This window comes from Prionailurus bengalensis, chromosome E1 (genome assembly GCF_016509475.1).
Source record: "Prionailurus bengalensis isolate Pbe53 chromosome E1, Fcat_Pben_1.1_paternal_pri, whole genome shotgun sequence".
Classification (NCBI taxonomy): domain Eukaryota; kingdom Metazoa; phylum Chordata; class Mammalia; order Carnivora; family Felidae; genus Prionailurus; species Prionailurus bengalensis.
The window spans coordinates 13,745,656-13,771,968 of NC_057347.1; the positions used below are offsets into that span (position 1 = coordinate 13,745,656).

At 39.4% G+C, this 26,313-nt stretch overlaps 2 protein-coding genes across 2 annotated transcripts; both read left to right on the forward strand.

The window, feature by feature from the left end:
• The first annotated feature begins 1,358 nt into the window (after positions 1–1,358).
• Positions 1,359–2,288, forward strand: LOC122484720 (olfactory receptor 1A1-like). The gene has a single exon (XM_043582670.1). The coding sequence runs from the start codon at positions 1,359–1,361 to the stop codon at positions 2,286–2,288; it is 930 nt and encodes a 309-aa protein (XP_043438605.1).
• An 11,654-nt stretch (positions 2,289–13,942) lies between these two features.
• LOC122484721 (olfactory receptor 1A1-like) lies at positions 13,943–14,873 on the forward strand. Its single transcript, XM_043582671.1, is given in 2 exon segments — positions 13,943–14,122; positions 14,124–14,873. Coding segments are annotated over 2 exon segments (930 nt in total).
• Positions 14,874–26,313: the final 11,440 nt, after the last annotated feature.

Genomic DNA, 26,313 nt, shown 5'->3' on the forward strand with positions numbered 1-26,313 from the left:
CAACAAGGATTTGAACAAGAAACTAGTAGTCTCTGCCATCATCAGTATGCCTCAGTGCAAATGACTCAAAGAACAGAGAATCTGTACTCAAGTAATTAAGACAGCATTACAAAGTTTCAGGTAGAAAATGATGACGATCTAAGCTGAAGCACTGAAAGTATACGTAGAAAAATTGAGTTATGTAAGAATTATTTCAAATGAAAAATCAACAAGATGTAGAAGTGAGAGATAAACTGAGTGAGTGTGCTTCTGAATCTCCCATATGTGAGGAACCCCAAAAATAAATCTTGATTTAACCCAAGAAATATTGAGTGCACACAGTGAACAACTTTCTATAATGACCTCTCTAGGGTTATTGACATAAGCAAAGTATGATTTTCCTCCTCAGATAAGCTTGCAAACCACTTAGGTTGTAATGTGCAGAGTATAGTGTTTGGACAGACATGTTTGCAGGATAGCTGAGTGTAGAAATATGGGAAAGAGAGATCAAGCCTACAGGTATGAGTCTGACAGTTTACTTACTAAGCAGTAGTTGAAATGAGTATGGAGTTGGATGGCTTGACAAAAGAAATAATAAAGGAAGAAAAGAGAAAAGCTTTGTGATTATCGATATTAGAGAATTTTCTAAAGAGATACATTCTTTCAAAGGAGGGGATGAAATTCTTCTCTGAAAATGGACAGTTGGGAAGAAAACTCACTAGGCTTGCTATTTCTAGGAGTGAAACCCAGTGATCCTGGTGATTTATAATCATCCAATGTCAGCATAGACACCTGCTACTTCCTGGGCTCTAGGATCACTATTAGTTTGGCCATTGGAACAATTCCTAACTTCATGGCTGGTCCTTGTAATAACACAAAGATTCCAAAATGCTTTCCTTCCTTTGTCATGTGTAATTAAAAAAAAAATGCGTGTGATTTTTGGCTTTTCCATTACATAAAGTCCCTGAGAGTGGACTATGTCTTACATGTTGAAGAAGTGGATTTAAAAGTGTATTTTGCACATATTTGTGTTTTTCCATAAGCTTAGCAAAGTATCTAGCACATACAATATAAAAAGTTTTTGTGAAGTGATTAAATCCTAGGTGTTTGAGTGATGGTTCTGGGATAGAGGAGTATTGGTATCTTTGATTCACACAGTTCTCACTTCTTAAACATGAGTGTCAAGGGCTAAATGTTGATCGGTACCACTGAACAAAAAGGATATTTTCCCACAAATATGGGCTGTCTCTGGGTTTAGTAAATTCATCATTAAGATTACTGGTCACTTAATCAAAACTGGTGGGTAAGAAAGATCATTACATTCGTGGCAACTCCAAAATAATTCTGAATTCCTCTCCCTCTTTCTTAACAAAGGAGCCATGAGGGAAAACAACCAGTCCTCTACCCTGGAATTCATCCTCCTGGGAGTTACTGGTCAGCAGGAACAGGAAGACTTCTTCTTCATCCTCTTCCTCTTCATTTACCCCATCACATTGATTGGAAACCTGTTCATCATCTTGGCCATTCACTCTGACATTCACCTTCACATCCCCATGTACTTTTTCCTTGCCAACCTCTCCTCTGTTGACATCTTATTCTCCTCTGTAACCATCCCCAAGATGCTAGCCAACCATCTCTTGCACAGTAAAGCCATCTCCTTTGGAGGATGCCTAGCACAGTTGTATTTTATGATTGCCTTGGGTAACACAGATAGCTATATCCTGGCTGCGATGGCATATGATCGCGCCGTGGCCATCAGCCGCCCACTTCATTACACAACAATTATGAGCCCACGGACTTGTGTCTTGCTGGTTGTTGGGTCTTGGGTGGTTGGAAACGCCAATGCCCTCCCCCATACTCTGCTCACAGCTAGTCTGTCCTTCTGTGGCAATAAAGAAGTAGCCAACTTCTACTGTGACACTATCCCTTTGCTCAAGCTCGCCTGTTCTGACATCCGTTTTAATGTGAAGGTGATGTACCTAGGGGCTGGCGTTTTCTCTGTACCCTTACTATTCATCATCATCTCCTATATTCAGGTCTTTTCCACAGTCCTGAGGGTTCCATCCACCAAGGGTGTGCTCAAAGCCTTCTCTACCTGTGGTTCCCACCTCACTGTTGTTACTCTATATTATGGGACAGTCATGGGCATGTATTTCCGCCCTCTGTCTAGTTACAGCCTAAAGGATGCAGTGGTAACTGTTATGTACATGACAGTGATCCCAATGTTAAATCCTTTCATTTATAGCCTGAGAAATCAGGACATGAAGGCTGCCCTGGGGAAACTCTTCAGAAAAAGACTCTCCTCATAACCAATGTGAAGTCATATTGGACAGTCAATTAGAGTCACCAATTAGGTGCATTTGGAAATCTAGCTCTAATGTCTTACTCCACCAAGAAGCCACCTTTGTCCTTCCCACGTGGAAATTCCTCTTCTCTGAAATCTTATGATACATCTTATAAAATTATCACTTTGTACACATTATTGTCCTTTTAGCAGCACAGGAATATTTGGGTCATGTCCTAGATAAGCTACAATGATCAGAGTAAAATTGAGAAAGTCTGAAGCTCTGCTTCTATAAGAACATGAACATGAACATGAACATATTAGGAATGATACTATCTGCCCCACCATGGTCACAGGGTGTGAGGATCACAATAGTCCATGATTTAAAAGCTATAAATCACTGGGGCACCTGGGTAGCTCCGTTGGTTAAGCGTCCAACTTCCGCTCAGGTCATGGTCTCATGGTTTGTGGGCTTGAGTCCCCCATCAGGGTCTCTGCTGTCAGCACAGGGCCCACTTCTGATCCTCTGACCCACTCTCTCTCTGTCCCTCCCCTACTGGTTTCTCTCTCTCTCTCTCTCTCTCTCTCTCTCTCTCTCAAAATAAATTAATAAACTTAAAAAAAGTTTATAAATCACTATTCAAATGTCAGGTTTTTTTACTATTATGCTAATTGCCCCTACTATGCTTGTAAGCCTCTGAAGGAAAGAATGGTCTTTTTTTTTTTTAATTTTTTTTTTTAACGTTTATTTATTTTTGAGACAGAGAGAGACAGAGCATGAACGGGGAGGGTCAGAGAGAGAGGGAGACGCAGAATGGGAAGCAGGCTCCAGGCTCTGAGCCATCAGCCCAGAGCCCGATGCGGGCTCGAACTCACGGACTGTGAGATCGTGACCTGAGCCGAAGTCGGACGCTCAACCGACGGAGCCACCCAGGCGCCCCAAGAACGGTCTTAAAATACCACTGTACCTCTTTCACAGTCTTGTTCATATAAAGCATATACTGGTTATACAAAGCTTATAATGATTCTTGGTGGAAAGTGAGATGAACAAATGAAAATATTGCTGTCAGAATTATAATCTGATAATAGAAATAATCAGACTAGACATTATTTACCCATCTGGTAAAATCTTTAAAGGAAATGACTTGGGTAGATGTTTTTGTTCTTATTCTGTTATTGATTAAACTAGACTGTGTCTAAAGAGCATAAGATTTTTCCGAAAATCATGCCAAAATGACACTCATTGAGTTCTTGTATTTTAACATCAAAAAATTCTGATTTAATTAATTATAGTATGAAATAAAGTTATCATAAAATTGTTCATCACTATTAATAATCAGGGTTCCAAATAAATGAAGAAAAAAGAGCAATATCAAAATATGTGACTTTTTTCTCCAGTATGGCCCAGGGAAGAGGAGACTTTGATTCTGGATGATCAGCCCTGATATGTGTAGGTGATAGTTCCTAAACAGAGATAGTTAATCCAACAGGTCCTAAATAACCAATAAGGAACTCCCCTACCTATGATTTGATCCTGTTCATGAGGAAATTATAAAATTTTTTCAAAATATTAATAATTTATAAATGATTGTCCTTAAATATCGTATTTCCAAACAGGATGACTTTTTGAAGAGGTGAAATGAGTGTATCTTGGAACAGTGTGCAAGTTGCCTTATGATCTACTATTTTTAACTGCCAGTAAAAATATAAAATTATTGTTTTCTATAGATAATTCACATTGTCAGCTATTTATCCATGTTGGAAGAATTTGGATGTTGGAAGATGATGTTATTCACCGTTTAATGCTCTCTGGGTCTCTAAAACACCAAGGATGAGAACTATCCCAATTATCTTCTTTTCAACCAAAAAGATTTTGATTACAAATGCATATGAATCTGTGTGAATGGCTGACCAAATCACAGAGGAAATGGAGGCATTTTATGTAGGGAATTTCAAGGTTGGCCAAGGAAAAGGTTATACAAATGTATTGCTTGTTTCTACCCATGAGAATGTGAAGATTTGGGATCTGTTTTGTTCACTGTTGTATATTCAGAACTTAGTGCTGGCATATACTAATTACTTAATGAATTTGTGTGAAATGAATAAATGAACCCTGCAATATTATTTTTAAACAATGACTGCAACAAGGTTAATTTTGTTGTTATAGGTAAGCTCAAATAGCGTGAGGTGTTTCAAATATTTCCCCTAGTGAAATATTAAGTGCCAAAGAGGAGAGTAAAAAAAGGCCTAAGAATGTAGGTTCTTAGGAGAACTCCATACCATTTAGCTGCTCTATATCAGTCTCATGTTATTCCTCTGTTTAATTTGGACAAGGGAAGTTAATGTCTTCTACTGAATCCTACAGTAATCATAAGAATCTATGTGTATGATTATTATACAAATAAAAATTATTGTACCTGTATGTCAAGTCATTGTTTCAGCTGTTTCCCTTTGATCCTGCCAAACATGCTGTCATAGAATAATTTTAACACTATAATTTAAATTTCTTCATGTACCAATGTTCAGGTACATGTACAATGGATCAATTGACTAAGTCTGGAAAAGACTACAGTCTATGGCTGGTATGTCAGCTTGGGTCAGTTCAGGCCTATTCAGAAAACACAAATCACATCTGATTTTTTTAGTGTTTATTTTTGAGAGAGAGAGAGAGAGAGAGAGAGAGAGAATGAGCAGGAGGGAGGGGCAGAGAGAGAGAGGGAGATAGAAGATATGAAGCAGGCTCTATACTGACAGCAGGGAGCTCAGTGCAAGGCTCAAACTCACGGATCATGAGATACGACCTGAGCTGAAGTCAGACACCTAACTGACTGAGCCACCAATATGGCCCATATATGGTACTTTTTAAATTTTCTTTTATGTTTATTTATTTTTGAGAGAGACAGAGTGTGAGCAGGGAAGGGGAAAGAGGGAGAGAGATACAGAATCTGAAGCAGGCTTCAGGCTCTGAGCTGTCAGCACAGAGCCTGACACAGGGCTCAAACCCAGGAACCACGAGATCATGACCTGAGCCGAAGGTGGATGCCTAACCAACTGAGCCACCCAAGTGTTTCCCACCCCCACCCCACCCCACCCCCCACAATCTGGTATTTTTAAACCCAGAAGATTTAATACAGGGAAGTAGATATATAAGTTTGTCCTGAAAAAGACTGTAGGAGAAAGAGATGGATGTGAAGGTAGCCCAGAGATTATTAACCACAAGAATAAATCACTTCCCCTAGGTACAAAAGGGAAAGGTGATGTTATCAGAACCTAGGAACTCAGAAGAGGGATGACCACATGTCTGAGGGATGACCTCAGAAGCTCACGCCTCTGAGGGGAGCTGCCAAACAGCTGCCACTAGGTCTTCACCTGCTGAGATGACCCAGACCTTCATTCCTGAGGTGTCACAGTCCACAATAGTACTGCCTTTATTATTATTATTATTATTATTATTATGCTGTAATTCCTTTTAATCTCTATTATTTGGCATGGAAACACAAAAATCACCCCATACATAGTTCTAGACATGGTCCTCCTTGCCCCCCCCCCCCCATTGTGTGAAGGCAACAAAATGTCCTTAGTAATTGGCTTAGTCTCTCCAGCCAGTAGAGAAATTTCTTTTCCTGAATGGCTCACAGAGATATTTTACTGAATCGGAGCAACATAACAGTAATATTTAAAAATGTAAATCCCTTCCCTATATAGCCTCAGGATGGGGCTTGCCATTAGAGAAACCAAGAGATTACAGGATTGGGACTTCCAACCCTTCCCACAAGCCTCTGGGGAAGGGAGAGTTTGCTGGAGGTGAGCTCCACAAACACTCTCAAAGAACCAGTTTAGAAGACTTTCCAGGTTTGTGAAAGTTTCCATGGTCCTCAGTGGTAGCACATCCCACCTCCATGGGGTACTGCCCTCAGGACACAACTGGACCTCAACATATGTTCCTCTAAATCTGACTGCTAATTACTGTATCCTATATCCTATAAAGGATAGACCTAGGTAAAAAAAAAAAAAAAGTAAATCCCTAAAAATTATTATTGATAGTATTTTGTAAGGTTATAAATAACTAAACAAAAAAACTGTCTGGGAATAGATATATGCAATAAAAATGTATTAAGAAAAAAAAGGCAGAGAATTCTGGAAAGATGGTGGAATAGGGGTATCCTCATCTCACCTCTTCCCACAGACACACCCAGATAATAGCCACATCAAAGCGACCAACCAGAAAATTACTTGAAGACTGGCAAAACAGACTTTCCACAGTTCATCTTAGAGATGAGGATACATCAAGAAGGGTAGAAGGGTGGAGATGGGGACAGGAACCAAACTCCCAGCAAGACTAACCACAAACAGGAAGGGCACCACAAACACAGAAAAGAGAGAAGAGCAGACATCAGGGACCCCAGACATGGAAGCTGCACTAGATAGATGAGTTCCCATAATATTTGGCTTTGAAAACTAGTAAAGTTTAACTTCCCAGAGTTTTTACAGTTAGTGGGGCTTAAAAAGGGGTACTTTAAAAATCAGCAGGCTTAGTTATGGGAGACCTGGAAGGTAATAGGAAACTGAGTCCCCACCCTTAAAGACCCAGCATAACAAACCACCACACCAAGATGCAGCATAGAAGCAGTAGCTTGAAAACAGGTGGGCAATATGTGAGGGAAATTTATTTACTAATCTCAGAACATGCTGGAGGGGCAGAGACATTTAGGAGACTTCTTCAAAAACAAAAGACCTGATAGGCATCATCTATTTCCCCTTTCCCCAGTCTAGAGACACATACACTTGCAGGAACCAGTGCAAACACCCTTAACCTACCTTGGTAACACTCTGTGCCCTGCCCTTCTGTTCTGTAAATCTACCCAAACCAAAGCATGCCACTTGGCAAGCATCCTTCCAAAGTGGTTTCTACTGTGACACATCCTGCAAGCAGATCCAGGAGGGACAAGCAACAGTCCAAAGTGACTTCTTCCCTGGGGAAAGGGGAAGAAAACCATACACACCAGTTTGCCTGCAGCCGCAGCAGATGGAATGGGGTAAACACATGATCTGTCAGCCCTGCCCACCAACAAAATCTTTTCAAGGGTCAGCACTGGAAGAGGGCCCTCAAGTTTGTGTTGACTGTAGCCCTAGCAGAAAGATTGGGGGCAGACATTTGATCTGACTTCAGACCCTGCTCACCAACTAAAGCCTCTTAAGGGACAACACAGGAAGAGAACTACACAGTTCAGTTTGCCTGCCACCTGGCACATGCACTGAGGACAGGCATCTGGTATGACTGCTGACACTGCCCAACTATAAGCCCACAGAGGTCCCAAACTGGCTCCTTAACGGCACAGGAACAAAACCCTGCCCACAAGAGACAAAGTTGGCCATTGCAGCTGACTGGACTGAAGGCAACCCTGACTCAGCCACAATAGTAAGGTGAAAACAACCTACATAGGGGACACCCCTGAAGTGGCTGGTTCTGGTAAACAGGGAACATTGTGCTACAGACCACCACATGATCTATTCTTCAGAAGGCCACTATTTTCAAGATCAGTAGGCATAGCTGACTTTTCTAATACTCAGAAACAAACACAGAGAGTTAGATGAAATGAGGAGAAAAAGGAATGGGTCCCAAATGAAAGAAGAGGACAAAACCACAGCAAAGAGCTAAGTGAAACGGATATAAGCAATATGCTTGGTAACAAATTCAAAGGAATGGTCATAAAGGTACTCACTGGACATGAGAAAAGAGTGCAGGCTCTCAGTGAGCCCATCAACAAAAATATATAAAATATAAAAAAATGATCTATCAGACATAAAGGACTCAATAACTGAAGTTAAAATTTCACTGGAGGAAACCAAGAGCACATTACAGAGGCAGAAAAATGGATCAGTGAGCTGAAAGAATAATGGAAAGCAACCAACCTGAAGAGCAAAAAGAAAAAAGAATAATAGAATAATGAGAACAGATTAAGGGAACTCTGAAGTATCATCAAGCATAATAATATTTACATTACAGGAATCCCAGAAGTAAAAGGGGAGAATAAAATTTATTTTAAAAGTACTAACTGAAAACCTCCCTAATCTGGGGAAGAAAACAAACATCCAGATCCAGGAGGCACAGAGAGGCCCCAACAAAATCAACCAGAATATGCCAAGATACATAATAATAAATATGGCAAAAAGTAGTGATAGAATTTTAAAAGCAGCAAGAGAAAACAGTTGAATACAAGGGAAACCTCATAAAGCTATAAGCTGATTTCTCAGCAGAAACCTTGCAGACCAGAAGGAAATGGCATGATACATTTGAAGTGCCAAAAGGAAAAAAAAAACATGCAACCAAAAATACTCTACCCAGTAAGGCTATCATTCAGAATAGAAGGAGAGATAGTTTCCAAGGCAAATCAATGTTAAAGGCATTCCTCTCCACCAAATCAGTGTTAAAAGAAATGTTAAAGGGAATTCTTTGAATGATAAGGAAAGGCCATTTTCAACACTAAGAAAATTATGAAAGGAAAAATTTCACAGGTAAAACCAAACATAATGAAAGTATTAGACTGATCACTTATAAAACCAGTATGGAACAAAAATAAACTCAAAGTGGATGTAAGACCTAGATGTAAGACAAGAAACCATCGAAGTCCTAGAGGACAAAACAGGCAACAACATCTTTGACCTCGGATACAGCAACTTCTTACTAGACATGTCTCTGGAGGAAAGGGAAACAAAAACAAAGTGAACTATTGGGACCTCATCAAGAATCTACACAGTGAAGGAAACAATGAACAAAACTAAAAGACAACAGACAGAATGGGCAAAGATACTTGCAAATCACATATCAGATAAAGGGTTAGTATCCAAAATCTATAAAGAATGTACCAAACTTGGGGCACTTGGGTAGCTTAGTTGTTTAAGCATCTGACTTCAGCTCAGATCATGAGCTCATGGTTCATGAGCTCAAGCTGCACATTGGGCTCTGTGCTGACAGCTCAGACCTGGAGCCTGCTTCGGATTCTGTTTCCCTCGCTCTCACTCTCTCTCTCTCTGCCCCTCTTTCACTCATGCTCTGTCTCTCAGTCTCTCAAAAATAGATGAATATATATATATATATATAGAGAGAGAGAGAGAGAGAGAGAGAGGAACTTATCAAACTCAACACCCCCAAAAAATTAATCCAGTGAAGAACTGGGCAGAAGGGATGAATAGACAACTTTCCAAAGAAGACATCTAGATGACTAACAGACACATGAAAAGATGCTCAATGTCACTCATCATCAAGGAAATAAAAATCAAAACCACAATGAGATACCATCTCACACCTGGCAGAATGACTACAATTGACAACTCAGGAAACAACAGATGTTGGTTAGGATGCAGAGATAGGGGAACCCTTGTGCACTGCTGGTGGGAATGCAAACTTGTGCAACCAGTTTGGAAAACAGTATGGAAGTTCCTCAAAAATTTAAAAACAGAGCTACCCTACAACCCCACAATTGCATTACTAGGTATTTATCCTAAGGATACAATAATGCTGATTCAAAGGGGTACATGCATCCCAATGTTTATAGGAGGACTATCAACAAAAGCCAAATTATGGAAGAAACCCAAGTGTCCACCAAATGATGTATGCATAAAGGAGACGACACACACACACACACACACACACATTGAAATTTTATTCACGATCAAAAAAGAATGAAATCTTGCCATTTGCAACAACGTGGATGGAAGTAGATATTTGGTTGGTTTGCAAATATCATATTACACTAAGTGAAATAAGTCAGAGAAATATATGATTCCACTCACATGTGGAATTTAAGAAACAAAACAGATAAGCATAGGGGATGGGAAGGAAAAAACATGATAAAAACACAGAGGAAGGTAAACCTTAAGAGACTCTTAAGTACAGAAAATGAACTGAGGTTTTCTACAAGGGTGTTGGGTGGGGTGATGGACTAAATGGATGATGGACATTAAGGAGGGCACTTGTTGGGATGAGCACTGAGCATTGTATGTAAGTGATGAATCATTAAATTCTATTCCTGAAACCATTATTACACTATATGTTAACTAACTTGGATTTAAATAATTAAAAATAAATTAAATTAAATTAAATTAAATTAAATTAAATTAAAATAAACATAAGAATGATCTCCCATCAATAGCCTAAATTTACAACCTAAGGAACTTAGAAAAAGAACACGCTAAAACCCAAAACTAGCAGAAGAAAGAAAATATAAAGATTAGAGAAAAATGAAATGGAGAATAGAAAAACATTAGAGGAAATCATAAACCCAAAAGTTAGTTTTTCAAAACCATCAACAAAATTGACAAAAAATTATCTGGATAGACTAAAGATAAAAAAGACTTAAATTACTAAAATCAGAAATTAAAGTGGGGACATTATTACCATTTCAATAGTTAAAAAAGGATAATAAGAGCATTATGAATGGTTATGTGCACAAATTCCTAGAAATGCACAACCTACCAAAACTAAATCATGAAGAAACAAACAATATGAATAGACCTATAACTAGTAAGGACATTAAATCAGTAATGAAAAATTTCCAACAAAGAAAATCCCTGGACCTACGGGCTTCACTGGTGAATTTTAACAAACATTTAAAGGGAACCAGTACCAATCCTTCTCAAACTTTTCCAAATATTGAAGAGGAGAGGAATTTCCTAACTCATTCTGTGAGGATATCAAAACGACCAAAGACACTACAAGAAAAAAAAAAGAAAACTTCTTACCAATATCCCTTATGAACAATGATCTAAAAATCCTCAACAAAACAGTAGCAAACAGAGTTCTGCAGCATATTAAAAGGTTTAGACACCATGACCAAGTGGAATTTACTCCTAAAATGCCAGGATCATTCCACACAGAAAAATTGATCTCCCTTTCTCCCACACCCCCAAGCCCTGATAAACCATCCTCTACTCTCTGTTACTATGACTGTGACTTTCCTGTAATACACATAGAAGTGAGATCATTCACTATTTGTCTCTGCGTCTGGCTAATTTCACTGAGATCCCTTAGCTTCACTATTATTATGTAAATGGAAGAATTGGCTTCTTTCTTGTGACTGAATCATATTCATTAAATGCATTATATATGTGTGTGTATGTATAAGTATGTATACATATATATAATATATATAATAGTCTCATAAAATGAGACTGAAGATATCTTTTCAATACGCTGTTTCATTTCCTTTGGATATATACCCAGAAGTTAATGGAATTGCTATATCATACGGTAATTCCATTTTTAATTGCTTGTGGAATCTCCATACTGTTTTCTATAGTGGCTGCACCAATTTACATTGTCACCAACAGTCCATACAAGTTTCCATTTCTCTACACCTACACCCTTGCCAACTTTATTACCGCACATCTTCTTGATAATAGCCATTCCAACAGGTGTGAAGTGATATCTTATTGTGGTTTTCATTTGCATTTCCCTGGTGATTGATGACACTGATCATCTTTTCCTGTATCTGTTGGACATTTGGGTGTCTTCTTGGAAAATGTCTATTTAGTTCTGCTGCCTATTTTTTCATTCAATTTGTTTGTATGTGTGTTTGTTTCATGAGTTCTTTAAATATTTTGGTTATAAACCCCCTATCAAATATATGGTTTGCAAATATCTTCTCCCTTTCCATAGGTTATTGTTTCACTTTGTTGATTATTTCTTTTACTCAGTTGTACCACAGTCTTTGCAGCACCCAACAGGATGTTCCAATTGGTGCCAGGAGCCCGTATGCCAACAAAGTGTTTAGAAGAGGTCAGCTCAGAGCTTGGACCCTGGAGACACATTCTCTAGGAAACTCTCTTGCCCATACTTCCTTCTAGAAAAGAACTCTGGGAAAGATTACTCTTGAGAACCACTGTCTCCTCAGGGCACAGCCATAGGAGTGTGTAATGAGTCTCAACAATTACTCTGACTACAGCCAGGATGAAGACCTGAGGGAGTCACGTTTCAAGAGATGTTATAACCTGGTAAAGAATTCCTAATTTTCTCTATTCTATGACCACCTTGCTTCCTGAGGAGGAAGCTAGAGTTCCCGTCTTCATGGCCCATCTAGAACAGTCATCCTTTCTGCTCTATCATTAGGAAACTCGAGGCTCTTTTGTCCAAACAATCCAAGTCCTAGCTCCTTCACCTCAAGTACAGAGGAGGAGAGACCCACTCTTCAAGCCTACTACTGACCCTTTCTGCAGCATGCCTGCCTCCCCAGGGAGGAATGTTCACAAGTGCTTCAGCAGCTGGCTGTGAACTTCCCACTCGTGGAAGAAGAGTGAAGGCCACAGGACCAAAACCCCTTTGACAGCATCTGAGCTGACGCCTCAATAGGAGGTGTGAATGTTGTGGAAAAGGGTCTTTATGACAGTGACAAATCAAGGATAGATAGCCAGCAACTGCACTACCTGCATTAGCTCCTTTGAGCTTCGCAAAACCTCCAAGGTAAGTAGAATTATTTTTGTCACTTTATCAAATGAAGAATGATGAATTGAATACTTAAGTTGACATAGAGTTGTAGTAGCAAAATTAGGACTCAAACCTTGGCTGCAGATCCCAAGTTCTCAAGATCAGCATCAACTATGGCTAACTGTTACTATGACTATGACTTTCCTAAAATACACATCGAAGTGAGGTTATTCACTGTTTGTCTCTGTGTCTGGCTTATTTCATGTAATGAGAAGAGAGAGAGAGAGAATATAATATCTTCTTTATCCCTTCATCTCTTGGTGGACACTTATGTTGTTTCCATAGCTCAGTATGGTGAATAATGCTGCCATAAAAATGAGACTGAAGAAATCTTTTCAATACCCCATTTCATTTCCTTTGGCTATACACCCAGAAGTGAGAAAAATAATAATAAAGGAAGGGAAGTGAAAAGCTTTGTGATTATGGATATTAGAGAGTTTTTCAAAGAGATATACCTTGTAAAAGGACATGGTGAAATTCTTCTCTGAAAATGAGGTGCTTGGGGAGGAAATTCACTAGGCTTGTTTTTGCTAGGACAAAAACCCAGTGATCCTGGTGATTTATAATAATCCAATGTCAGCATAGACACCTGTTACTTCCTGGGTTCTAGGATCTCTATTAGTTTGGTCATTAGAACAATTTCTAATTTCATGGCTGGCCCTTGTAATGACACATCTTTTGTACTGGGGTATTTTATCAAGATTTCTAAGTGCTTTCCATTCCTTGTAGTGTGAAACTTTAAAAATGTGCTATTTTTGGCTTTTCTATTACATTGTAAAGTTCCTGAGAGCACAGACTTTGTCTTACATGTCGAATAAGTGGACTAAAAAATTGTATTTTTCACATATTTGTGCTTTTTTCCATTAGTCTAGCAAAATATCCAGCACATACAGTGTAAAGGCATTTGTGAATTTATTGAATCCTAGGTGTTTGAGTGATGGTTCTGAGATGGGGGAGGATGGCCACTTTTGATTCACAGATTGTTCACTTCTTAGACATGAGTGTCAAGAGTTAATTGTTGATCAGTTTCACTAATCAACAAGGATATTTCCCCAAAATGTTGGCTATCTCTGGATTCAGTAAACACATCGTAGAGATTGATAGTCACTTGAATAAAAACTGATGGATAAAGAAGATCATTACATAAAATCCATTAATAATTCTGGATTCTTCTCCCCTTTCTTAACAAAGGAACCATGAAAGAAGACAACCAATCTTCTACCCTGGAATTCATCCTCCTGGGAGTTACTGGTCAGCAGGTACAGGAAGACTTCTTCTTCATCTTCTTCCTGTTCATTTACCCCATCACATTGACTGGAAACCTGCTCATCATCTTGGCTATTCGCTCTGACATTCGCCTTCACAACCCCATGTATTTTTTTCCTTGCCAACCTCTCCTCCGTTGACATCTTATTCTCCTCTGTAACCATCCCCAAGATGCTAGCCAACCATGTCTTGCACAGCAAATCCATCTCCTTTGGGGGATGTCTAACACAAATGTATTTTATGATTGCCTTGGGTAACACAGATAGCTATATCCTGGCTGCGATGGCATATGATCGTGCCGTGGCCATCAGCCGCCCACTTCATTACACAACAATTATGAGCCCACAGACTTGTGTCCTTCTAGTTGTTGGATCTTGGGTGGTTGGAAACGCCAATGCCCTCCCCCATACTCTGCTCACAGCTAGTCTGTCCTTCTGTGGCAACAAGGAGGTAGCCAACTTCTACTGTGACATTACCCCTTTGCTTAAGCTATCCTGTTCTGACATCCACTTCAATGTGAAGATGATGTACCTAGGGGTTGGTATTTTCTCTGTGCCATTACTATGCATCATCATCTCCTATGTCCGGGTCTTTTCCACAGTTTTATGGGTTCCTTCCACTAAGGGCATGCTCAAAGCCTTCTCCACCTGTGGCTCCCACCTCACTGTTGTTTCTCTGTATTATGGGACAGTCATGGGCATGTATTTTCGCCCTCTGGCTAGTTACAGCCTAAAGGATGCAATCATAACTGTTATGTACATGGCAGTGACTCCAATGCTAAATCCTTTCATTTATAGTCTGAGAAACAGAGACATGAAGGCTGCCCTCAGGATACTATTCAGCAAGAGAATTTCCTCATAACCAATGTGAGGTCATATTGAGGAATGCAGTCATCAATTAGGATGCACTTGGAAGTCCATCCCTTAATGTTCATCCCCTCCAAGAAGCAACCTTTGATCTTTCCAGCTACAAAATCCCCTTCTCTGAAATCTAGTAAGTTTATGACACACCTTATTGAAATCATCACTTTGTACCCATTATTGTCCTTTTGCCAGCACAGAAATTTTGGGTTCACGTCCTAGATAAGCTACTGATAATCAGAGTAAAGTTGAAAATATCTGACGCTTTGTTTCTATATCAACATATTAGGAATAATAATATCTGCTCCACCATGGTCACAGAGCATGAGGATTGCAAAAGTCCATGACTTGAAGGCTAAACATCACTATTCAAATGTCAGTTTTTCTTGGATATATGTTAATCACCCCTACAATGCTTACAAGCCTCTGAAGGCAAGAACTATCTTAAAACATCACTGTACCTCTCTCCCAGTCTTGTTCATATAAAGTGTATCCAATGATTCTTGGTGGAAAATCAGATGAGCAAATGAAAATATCAGTCTCTGCACTGTAATCTGGTAATGTCAGACATAATTTGGACTAGACATTATTTACCCATCCAGTAAAATCTTTAAAGGCAATGACACAGCAGCTATTTTTGTTCTTGTTGTATTATTGATTAAACTAGACTGTTTCTAAAGAGCAGATGATTCTCCTTAAAATCGTACCAAAATCATACTCATTGATAGTTATTGCATTTTAAAGTAATAAAGATTCTAACTTAATTAATTACATCATGAAATAAAGTTACTGTGACAACAGATTGGAGTGCCAAATAAATGAATAAAAAAGAGCAGTATTGAAATTGATGTGACCTTGTTTCTCCAGTATGGCCCAGGGAAGATAAGACTGATTCTGGTTGATCAGCCCTGATATGTAGGTGATATTTCCTAAACAGAGATAGTTAATCCAACAGGTCCTAAATAACCAATGAGGAACTCCTCTACCTATGATTTGATCCTGTTCATGAGGAAATTATAAAAATTTTTCAAAATATTAATAATTTATAAATGATTGTCCTTAAATATCATATTTCCAAACAGGATAACATTTTGAAGAGGTGAAATGAGTGTATCTTGGAACAGTGTGCAAGTTGCTTTATGGTCTACTATTTTTAACTGCCAGCAAAAATATAAAATTATTGTTTTCTATAGATAATTCACATTGCCAGCTATTTGTCCATGTTGGAAGAATTTGGATGTCAAAAGATGATGTTACTCACCTTTTAATGCTCTCTGGGTCTCTAAAACACCAAGGATGTGAACTATCCCAATTATCTTCTTTTCAACCAAAAAGATTTTGGTTACAAATGCATATGAATCTGTGTGAATGGCTGACCAAATCACAGAGGAAATGGAGGCATTTTATGTAGGGAATTTCAAGTTGGCCAAGGAAAAGGTTATACAAATGTATTGCTTGTTTCTACCCATGAGAATGTGAAGATTTGGGATCTGTTTTGTTCACTGTTGTATATTCAGAACTTAGACAGTGCTGGCATATAGTAATTACTTAACAAATTTGTGTGAGATGAATAAATGAAACTTGCAATCTTATTTTTAAACAATGACTGCAACAAGGTTAATTTTGTTGTTATGGGTAAGTTCAGATAGCATATGTTTCAAATATTTCCCCTAGTGAAATATTAAGTGCCAAAGAGGAGAGTATAAAAGAAGGCCTGAGAGGGGCGCCTGGGTGGCTCAGTCGGTTGAGCGTCCGGCTTCAGCTCAGGAGCCCTGTGTCGGGCTCTGTGCTAACAGCTCAGAGCCAGGAGCCTGCTTCGGATTCTGTGTCTCCCTCTTGCTGACCCTCCCACACTCATGCTCTGTCTCTGTCTCAGAAATAAATAAACATTAAAAAAAAATTTTTTTAATAAAAAAATAAAAAATAAAAGAAGGCCTGAGAATGTAAAGCTCTTAGGAGAACTCCATACCATTTAACTGCTCTGTATCTGTCTCATGTTATTCCTCTGTTTAACTTGGACAAGGGAAGTTAGCCTCCTCTATTGTATCCTACAGTAATCATAAGAATCTATGTGTATGATTATAATACAAAAAAAAAATCACTGATTATAATATAAATAAAAATCACTACACTGGTATGTCAAGTCATTGTCTCACTCATTTCCCTTTGATTTGGTCCTGGAATAATTTTAACACAATAATTTAAATTTCTTCACATACCAATGTCCAGGGATTGACTAAGTCTGGAAAAGACTACAGTCTATGACTGGTATTTCAGTTTGGGTCACATCTAGTATTTTTAAACCCAGAAGATTTAATACAGGGAAGTAGATATATAAGTGTGTCCTGAAAAAGACTGTAGGAGAAAGAGATGGATGTGAAGGTAGCCCAGAGATTATTAACCACAAGAATAAATCACTTCCCCTAGGTACAAAAGGGAAAGGTGATGTTACCAGAACCTAGGAACTCAGAAGAGGGATGACCACATGTCTGAGGGATGACCTCAGAAGCTCACATCTCTGAGGGGAGCTGCCAAACAGCTGCCACTAGGTCTTCACCTGCTGAGATGACCTGGACCTTCATTCCTGAGGGGTCTCAGTCCACAATAGTACCGCCTTGATGATGATGATGATGATGATGATAATGTAATTATTATTACAGCATACATACAGTATATTACAGCAACGTAACAATAATATTTAAAAATGTAAATCCCGGGGTGCCAGGATGGCTCAGTCAGCTGAGTGATTAATTCTTAATTTCGGCTCAGGTCATTATCCGAGGGTCATGGGATCAAGCCCCATGTCGGGATCTGTGCTGAACATGGAGCCTGCTTAAGATTCTCTTTCTTGTCCCCTTCTGCCCCTCCCCCACGCTCTCTCTCTCTCTCTCTCTCTCTCTCAAACAAACAAACAAACAAACAAAAAACAAACAAAAACAAGGCAAAGATAAGTATAGGATTCAGTATGAGAGGAAATTCAAAAGGGGAGAGTCAGGAGAATGTAACTGGAGATACCATGTAGTTAGACATGAGTTATTACTAAAGACCTATCAGGTTGCATGGTGAGTCTAGGAGTGTTTATGGTACTGTGTATACAGATAGATAATTGATAGATAGGTAGATAGATAGATAGATAGATAGATAATAGGAACATAGATGGTAGATGTAGATAGATAATAAAAGCTCTGCATGTAGCAATGGTGAGAGTTTGTGTGGAACTAAGATTGGATAGACAGAGAGCAGTAAGGGAACAGAGAGGATTGGTGAGACCAGGAGGTTAATTAAACAGCTCAGAGCAATCTAAAGAAACAGTGAAGATATAGAAGAGGATCTACAGTTGACCCTTGAACAAACAGGGGTTTAAACTGCACAGGTCCACTTATACACAGATTTTTTATAGTACAGTACTGTCAATGTATTTTCTCTTCCTTATGATTCCCTTAACAAACATTTTCCTTTCTCGAGCTTACTTTATTATAAGAATACAGTATATAATACATATAGTATACAAGATGTGTGTTAATAGATTATTTATGTTATTGGTAAGGATTCCAGTCAATAGTAGACTATTAATAGTTAAGTTTTAGGGTAATCAAAAGCTATTTGCAGATTTTTGACTGTGTAGGGGGTTGATGCCCCTAACCCCAGTTGTTCAAGGGTCAAGTGCAAATGCAAAGGTAATGGAAATATGAACAATAGAATATGGTAATTATTATGAAAGTAGTAAGATATCTTCAAGGTTTTGAGATTTCCTAAAAAGCCAGTGATATGTTTAATGAAAATTGTTAACAAGAGAGTCATTTAAGAAAAATTAGTTCCACCTAGGTATGTTTTCAAGGGTTCTTTTGGGACATTTTCATGGAAGTATTCAATTAAATAGTAGAATGAAAGATATGAAACATTGAAGTAAAATTAATAGCACATAGACCACTGTAAAGCGATAAGTAAAGTTATGGAAATAGATTAAAGCATCTCAGAGTATAAGATTCCAGCCTGAGTGTCTTATACTATTGTGCCACATATTATCGTGTCTTTTAATTTTCAAGATAGCCCTGTGGCATGAAAGAAAATAGCCCTCCTTTACAGTTAAGAAAGCTGTATCTCCGAAAGGTAAAGTGATTTATTCAATGTCTTTCAATTAGTAAGATGCAGGTCTAGTAAGATGGGATTTGAGCCCAGTTTCCTTATGACAATGCTCTTCCCTCAGCTCCACAGCTGATCCACTTAGGAGCTATACAATTCTGAGGGATGTCTCAGTACATCAGGATGTGTGCACCAGCAGGAGCCATGGCTACAACTTTGACAAGGAGAGAGAACTCTCCACCCTTGGTAGAGCATGAGCTATAGTGCAGAGATGGGAAACATGGGCTCATAGAAGTTATCACTTTGAAACAAAAGAGAGAAATGATCCTTCAATGTTTCTTTCTTTTTTTCTTTCTTTTTTTAATTTGAGAGAGAGAGAGAGAGCTTGAGTAGGGGAGAAGGGAAGAGGGGCAGAGGAAGAGAGAAAGAAAAATCTCAAGCAGCCTCCATGCTCAGCATGGAGCCCAACACGGCACTCAATCCCACAACCCTGGGACCATGACCTGAGCTGAAATCCAGAGTCACTCAACCAACTGAACCACCCAGGCACCCCTGATCCTTCACTGTCCCTATCCTCACCACTTTCAGTCAGTCAGTCCAAATGTATCCAGTCCAGACTGAAGATGCCAAAGAACTCCACAAGTAGCACATGACAGTGTTTAAAAAAAAAAAAAAGTCCCAAATGGCGTCCCTTAGAGTTCCCACACTGATGCCTAATACATAATCTAACTACAGTTTCAACCTGCCCCACAAATGTAGTCTTAATTGCTCAGTCAGAAATTTTTCAGTCAGCACCAATGAGGCTGCTACATGGGCCCTAGCCATCCCCCAAAGAAAAATGAGGTCATCTGCATGATAAGACCCCTTGCCTTTCTCCCCTAGCAAACAGCCCTGCATCAAACAATCCTTTTCTTTTGCTAATAGCTTTCTTGCCCCATCCTCCTTCTATAAAAACCTTCCATTTTGTACAACTCCTTGGAGTACCTCTTTACTTGCTAGATGGGGTCTTGCAGATTCGTTAATCATTTAGTAAAGCCAGTTATGTCTTCAAATTTACCTGGTTGAATTTTGTTATTTAACACTAGTGACATAAACCACAGCTGTCATACTGCATTCCTCCTCTGGTTTTCCAGGAAGTCATGGGAAAGTTTAAAATATGTGGCATTGGGCTATGGGTTTAGGAAAACTCAAAGCAGATCAAGTATTTCTTCTCTAAAATTACTCCTTCTCTATTCCTGAAGAAAGGAATAGTGAGACCCATGTGTCCTCTGAGGACAGTTGCTCATTGTCTAGAGTTAATGAGCAGCACTGGGGCTGTGGTCTCTGATGGTTGTGGCAAGCCTTGAAAGATCTCCATGTGTTGCTGGCAAGTAAAATGCTAGGATCCTGCTCAGACCACAGAGGTGAATGGCAGGTCCTTAATGCCTTAGCCTCTCCCAGATCAGCTATGGCAAGGACACAACACTGGATTCTTAATCCTTTGGGGTTTGGGGTACTTCACAGAATTAATTATCTTCAACTTAATGGGTCTTGAGATTGGTCCAACCTACAGCTAAGAAAAGCAGAATTTTAATTCCAAGGATGCTAATAAAGTTACTAGAACACATTTCTCATGGGTCCTATGAACAAGTAAAAGGGACAGACATTAGCAGCAAATTCTGAAATCAATAGAAAAGGGATGTTATGTGGTGGTTATTAGGCTCCATGTGGTGTTCTGTGAATGCAGCATCCCAGGATGACATACGTTGGCATAGTCATAGTCAACCTGGAAATCTTGTCCCTTTTTCTCAGAATGGACAAAAATTAAAAGGTTTCTAGTATTGTAAGACAAAAAGGAGAAAATTGAGCAGATGCAGTGATGGCAAGAATCATTCAACACATCCAGAGCATGAAGCAAATTTCCTTTTGGTGCCTCTACCAGATGTTCCTGTCTCCCTCTTCTGACCACCCACAATGGGAAAGATGTATGCAAACCAGATGAAAGCCTGCTGGTAACACCCTCAGAGATTGTCAAGAACAACCAGGTAAGACCTAAGGGACTCCATTCTGCTTCTTTTCTCCCCCTTTCTTCTGCGCCCATCCCACACTGCGGTCAACTGGTTGCGCGTCTCTCACAAACAGCCCTGTAACAACAGTGATGATACTGCGTTAGAGGCAGATCCCCAGGTCCTTAGACTCTTACAGACAGTAGGAGTCGTTGTGCTATAAGCAGAACAGAGCACAGGAACCAGCAGTGACTTGTCTCCAAATAATTCCGTGATGATCCCATGCACTCAACCTCTAGCCTCTGCAGGAGACACAAATGCACTCACACAACCACATACATGCACAAATACACAAACATACACATTCATGTCCACACACCACATTAAAGCATTAAACGGATGTGGCTTCAACCAAACAAGTTTCTCTGCTATTTACAGAATCTCTAGCAAAGAGAGGCTGCATTATACTGCATTATCTTTCATTTTATACATTTTGTGAGCCCATTGTTTGGTTTTGGAGAAGGGAAATGTCAATTAATTTATTTTTCAATAAGTAGTACATTCACATGGTTTAAACTTTGAAATGAGCTAAAAATTGTACATGAAAATCTCTCTCCCTCTCCTATGTCTCATCCACCCAATTCCCATACCTCTAATAAGTAATCACTATTATTGGTTTCCTGCTTATTCTTCTGGATTTTTTAATAAACACACTAGCCAACAAAATATAGATTATCCTGGGAGCTGGGATTAAATTGTTATATTTAGGACCAATATGGGAATAGGAGCTGGACATCATAGGAGTTGGATCAGGAGTTGGTGATCAGTCAACTACCATCTGATTCCCTGTTTCTAACCTTGTAACTTTTACTTCTTTCCACCCTGGATGTTCCTTTCCTCACCTGTGGGGAGCACAGATTCTCTAAATTTCATTTCCATTTTCCAATGTGAACTTCTGTCCAGAGGGCTTCCAAGTTAAGTTCAAATTATAATCAATCAATCATAGAAAATTTATGTCTTAAAAAAAGCACACAGTTAAAATGAGCCAATGTGAGAACAAATTTGTTTCGTGTCACAGGAGTTATATTTTATAACAAGCCTGGAGAAATGCCCACTGGCCCCATGTGACAAGGAAAGACTATATTCTGAATGAGTTTTACGTCTGGATGAAGTGTTGGGTCTTACACAGCAAGAGATAGCCCCAAAGTTGGGGGTAAACTATAGCAAACATGGAAAGAAAAGAAAAAGCCCAGTCTCTGATCTGTGACTTAGGGAGCTAAGAGGAAAACTGATGGGGGAGTTAGGGCCTAGGTTTCTGTTTCTGCTGAGGCAGAAATCGTCAAGAGACAAGACTGACAGGAGTGGAGATTCTGAGGCCCTTTGGATCTGCCTTAAGCCAATGAGCAACCTCTGTCCTGAGTGAGGGAGAGGTGAGGTCAGCTCCAAGCAGTGGAAAAAACAACAGGTATGGGGGCCAGGGGACACAGAAGTTGCTGTGGTTAGAAGGGGCCAACCACTGCCGCTCTGCACAAATACGCACTGAGCCCCACTACTCCCCCCACTACACGGAGAGCTCTGTCTAAGGGTGTGGTGAATAAAGAATCTAGTAAACATAGCCCCTGAGTAGTGTGGGAACTCTCGGGAAAGAGTGGAGGGAACACCACCTGTCAGGATCACATTTTGGCCAATGGCACACAAGCAGACGACCTTGCAGATGTCACCTGTGAGCAGACAAATTATGGTGACTTAAGACCGTGAGTGGAGTGGAAGAACAGGTCTTGGAATTAAACACTGAGGCTAGGTCCAGTCTCTGCCCCTTCTGGATGTGACATAAGGGTTAGTGGTTACTTATTCATTTTTCTTAGGGGGAGGGTGTTGTCTCTTACCTAGTTATTAAAATTAATGATTGTGTTTTTAAGAATATGCTTTCTATAATATATGCTGAAAATAGCTCCCCACGTTTTGCTTGCATTTTTTACTTGCATGTGACCTTTTTCTTTAATAGGAGAATTTTTAATTTTAATTTGATTCAACCTATTTTCTTTTCCTTTATTGTTGCTTCCATTGCTTTTTATCTAGGCCACCCTTGTCCCAAGATCAAACAACTATCGTGCTGTATGTTCTGCTGGTTGCCTTAAGTTGTGTCTCTGTAAAATGCTTTAACAACCTGACATGTTTTCAGTCCACACTGTGAGGTGTGAATCTAAATTCACTGACCCCATAGAGTCAACAAGCCTACCCCCAGTCCATCTGTCCAATCCCCCTTTCCTTTCTTGCCAGTCAGCACTGCCACCTTTAGCAGACCAAAATCTGATCTTTACGGTGCCATTTCTGGGCTTTCTATTTTCCCCTTTGATGGATATTTGTAATGAGGGGGGGAGCAGCATGCAACATGCCCCACAGTACCTGCATAAAAGAGAAAGAGAGTGTGGTGAGGAATATCCATGGTCAGGGAGGTGCCACCAATGCCAGCTGAACAGTAATTCCAGTGGGTGGCGCCAGGGCTGACAAATTCATAGGACAAGCTTCACTTCGGAGGAAAAATGAAGCCTGGTGGGAAACTGTTTCTGTGATGTAATTCCTCTGATAAAACAGTGTTCCATTCCCAGAATTTTACCTAGAAAGAGTGCATTTGCTTTGTTTGACATCTTTATGTTTCTGTAACCATGTTTCCTACATATTCCTATGGCCAAAACTTTATCAACTCAAAGCTATGTATGAAACTACTAATAAAAATATGCAGGCTGTTCCCTCCACCTGATATTACTTTTATCCAATCTCCCTGTCAACTCTTTCTATTCCTTGAAATATAGATATAGATATAGATATAGATATAGATATAGATATAGATATAGTTTACAGCATACAGATCTATTATATTACAGATTATATAAGATATATATTTGGTTTATTGTCCAATTGGTTTCCATACAATACCCAGTGCTCATCCCAACAGGTGCCCTCCTCAATGCCCATCAGCCACTTTCCCCTCTCCCCCACCCCCCATCAACCCTCAGTTTGTTCTCAGTATTTAAGAGTCTCTTATGGTTTGCCTCCTTCCCTCTCTGATCCTCTATTGTTCAGGATCCACATATGAGTGAAAACATATGGTATCTGTCTTTCTCTGCCTGGCTTATTTCACTTAGCATAATACTCTCCAGTTCCATCCACATTGTTGCAAATGGCAGGATTTCATTCTTTCTCATTGCCAAGTAGTATCCCATTGTATATATAAACCACATCTTCTTTATCCATTCGTCAGTTGATGGACATTTAGGTTCTTCCCATAATTTGGCCATTGTTGAAAGTGCTGCTATAAACATTGGGGTACAAGTGCTCCTATGCATCAGCACTTCTTTGAGACTTTTGAATAAGTCTTTGAGACTTATTCATTCACATGATGGATATTACTGAGTACCTATCTTGTATCAGGCTCAGGGCTAATGCTACATTTCCAAGATGAACAAGATAGACATTTTCTTGGGCTACTCACAAAGATACAGTAGAATGGAGAACACAGACAAGTAAATAGTTGGTCACAGTCCAGAGTGACACATGCTGTGATGGGGGAGGCACAGGGCCAGAAGGGGTGTGAACCTGAGTTTGTCGTCAAGAGAATAAGTCAGGAAAGTCTTCCTCAAAAAAGACTAATGAATAGATAAAGAAGGTGTGTGTGTGTGTGTGTGTGTGTGTGTGTGTGTGGCCATCAATAGAATGAAACCTTGCCATTTGCAACAATGTGGATGGAGAGTGTATTACATTAAGTAAAATGAGTCTGAGAAAGACAATATCATAAGATTTCACTCATATGTGGAATTTACGAAACAAAACAGATGAACATATGGGAAGGAAAAAGCGGGGGGGGGGGAGGGAGCAAACCATAAGAGACTTTTAACTATGAGAACAAACTGAGGGTTGATGGAGGGAGGTGGGTGGGGGGTGGGCTAAATGGGTAATGGGTGTTGAGGAGGGCACTTGTGAGGATTGCTGGACATTATATGTAAGTGATGAATCACTAAAATATATGCCTGAAACCAAGTTTACCATATATTTTAACTAGAACTTAAATTAAAACTTGAAAAGAAAAAAAAATGACATCTAAACTGAAACCCGAGTGAAGACTATTCCAGCACAAGAAAATAAGATGGGCGAAAGCCCAAAGGTGAAAAAGTATCTAGATCTTCTAAATAATTGTAAGTATAAGTGGGCATAGGATGTAGAATGGAGAGGAAGGTCCATGAATCAGGGGAGACATCAAGGGTCTTCAGGCCCTAGGAAGATGTGTAGAGTTTATCCTGAAAGTAATGAGAAACCCCTGAAGGATTTTTCAGGTAGAGTGACAAAATCAGATATGGTTTGTAGAGAGCCCATTCTCTCTGGAGTGAAACCAGAGGGCAGGTGGGTATGCCTGTAGGCAAGAATGACTGCCCATATTTAAGTGATAAATGAGTATTGTGAATGAAGGTAGTGGCAGCTGGGATGGAGAACAGTGGGTAAATAAAGAAAAATGGGTAAATTTTAGTTACATCGACAAAGTAAAATCACCAGGATTTGGTAGTATTGGATGCATGCAAGGAGGAAGAAAAATGGGTCTATAATGGCACCCAGATTTCTCACCAGACCAGCTGGTGGCGATAATGATTTCAGCATTAGGTATGCTTTTCACCAATTCCACATCCTTTTTTCCAATAGCCATGCTTTTCAAAATATTGGGGAAATATGCTAAAGATTTACTTGACCTGTGAAATCTTTGGATGGATTAATGTCACAATGTCCACATGAATACCACAAGAGTTTTGTGAAGAAACAACTCCAACCTAGCTTCAAAGTATATGTATTGGTATACAGTTATGGTATTGTTGCTCAAATTATATGTTTAAATGAATGGTTTTAAGATGCAGCTGTAACACATGACTGATCCTGCTACTGCTACATGCAAACACTTCATAACATACTATGATTTGTGTGTGTGTGTGTGTGTGTGTGTGTGTATGCATGTCATACTTTGGTTGCTCTTCGAATACAGCAAGCTGAAGAAAAAACATAAATCCCTCATTCACTCAAATAAGAGCTGGTCACATGTCCACACCTAGATGTCAATTTGGCTAGGGAAGTAGTCTTAGCTAGCAAGCCACTTTCGAGAACGACTTCATATTAAGGATTAAAGGGACATACAAATTTTGTCAGTATGATATCTATTTTGCCACAGCCCATGCTCAAGTCTCTTCCCGCAAGGTGCTGGTAATTGCCTCTTCAGAACTCCTTAAATAGCTAGAACATTAGTTCCAGACTTGATATGACTCCTCCATACCAGTGAACACCAAGTAATTTTTCATAAATTCAACAAATTTATTGATCACTTATTATGTGTCA

What these genes read in the sequence shown, in the direction of transcription:
- LOC122484720 (XM_043582670.1), top strand. Translation starts at nt 1,359, where the DNA reads ATGAGGGAAAACAACCAGTCCTCTACCCTGGAATTCATCCTCCTGGGA.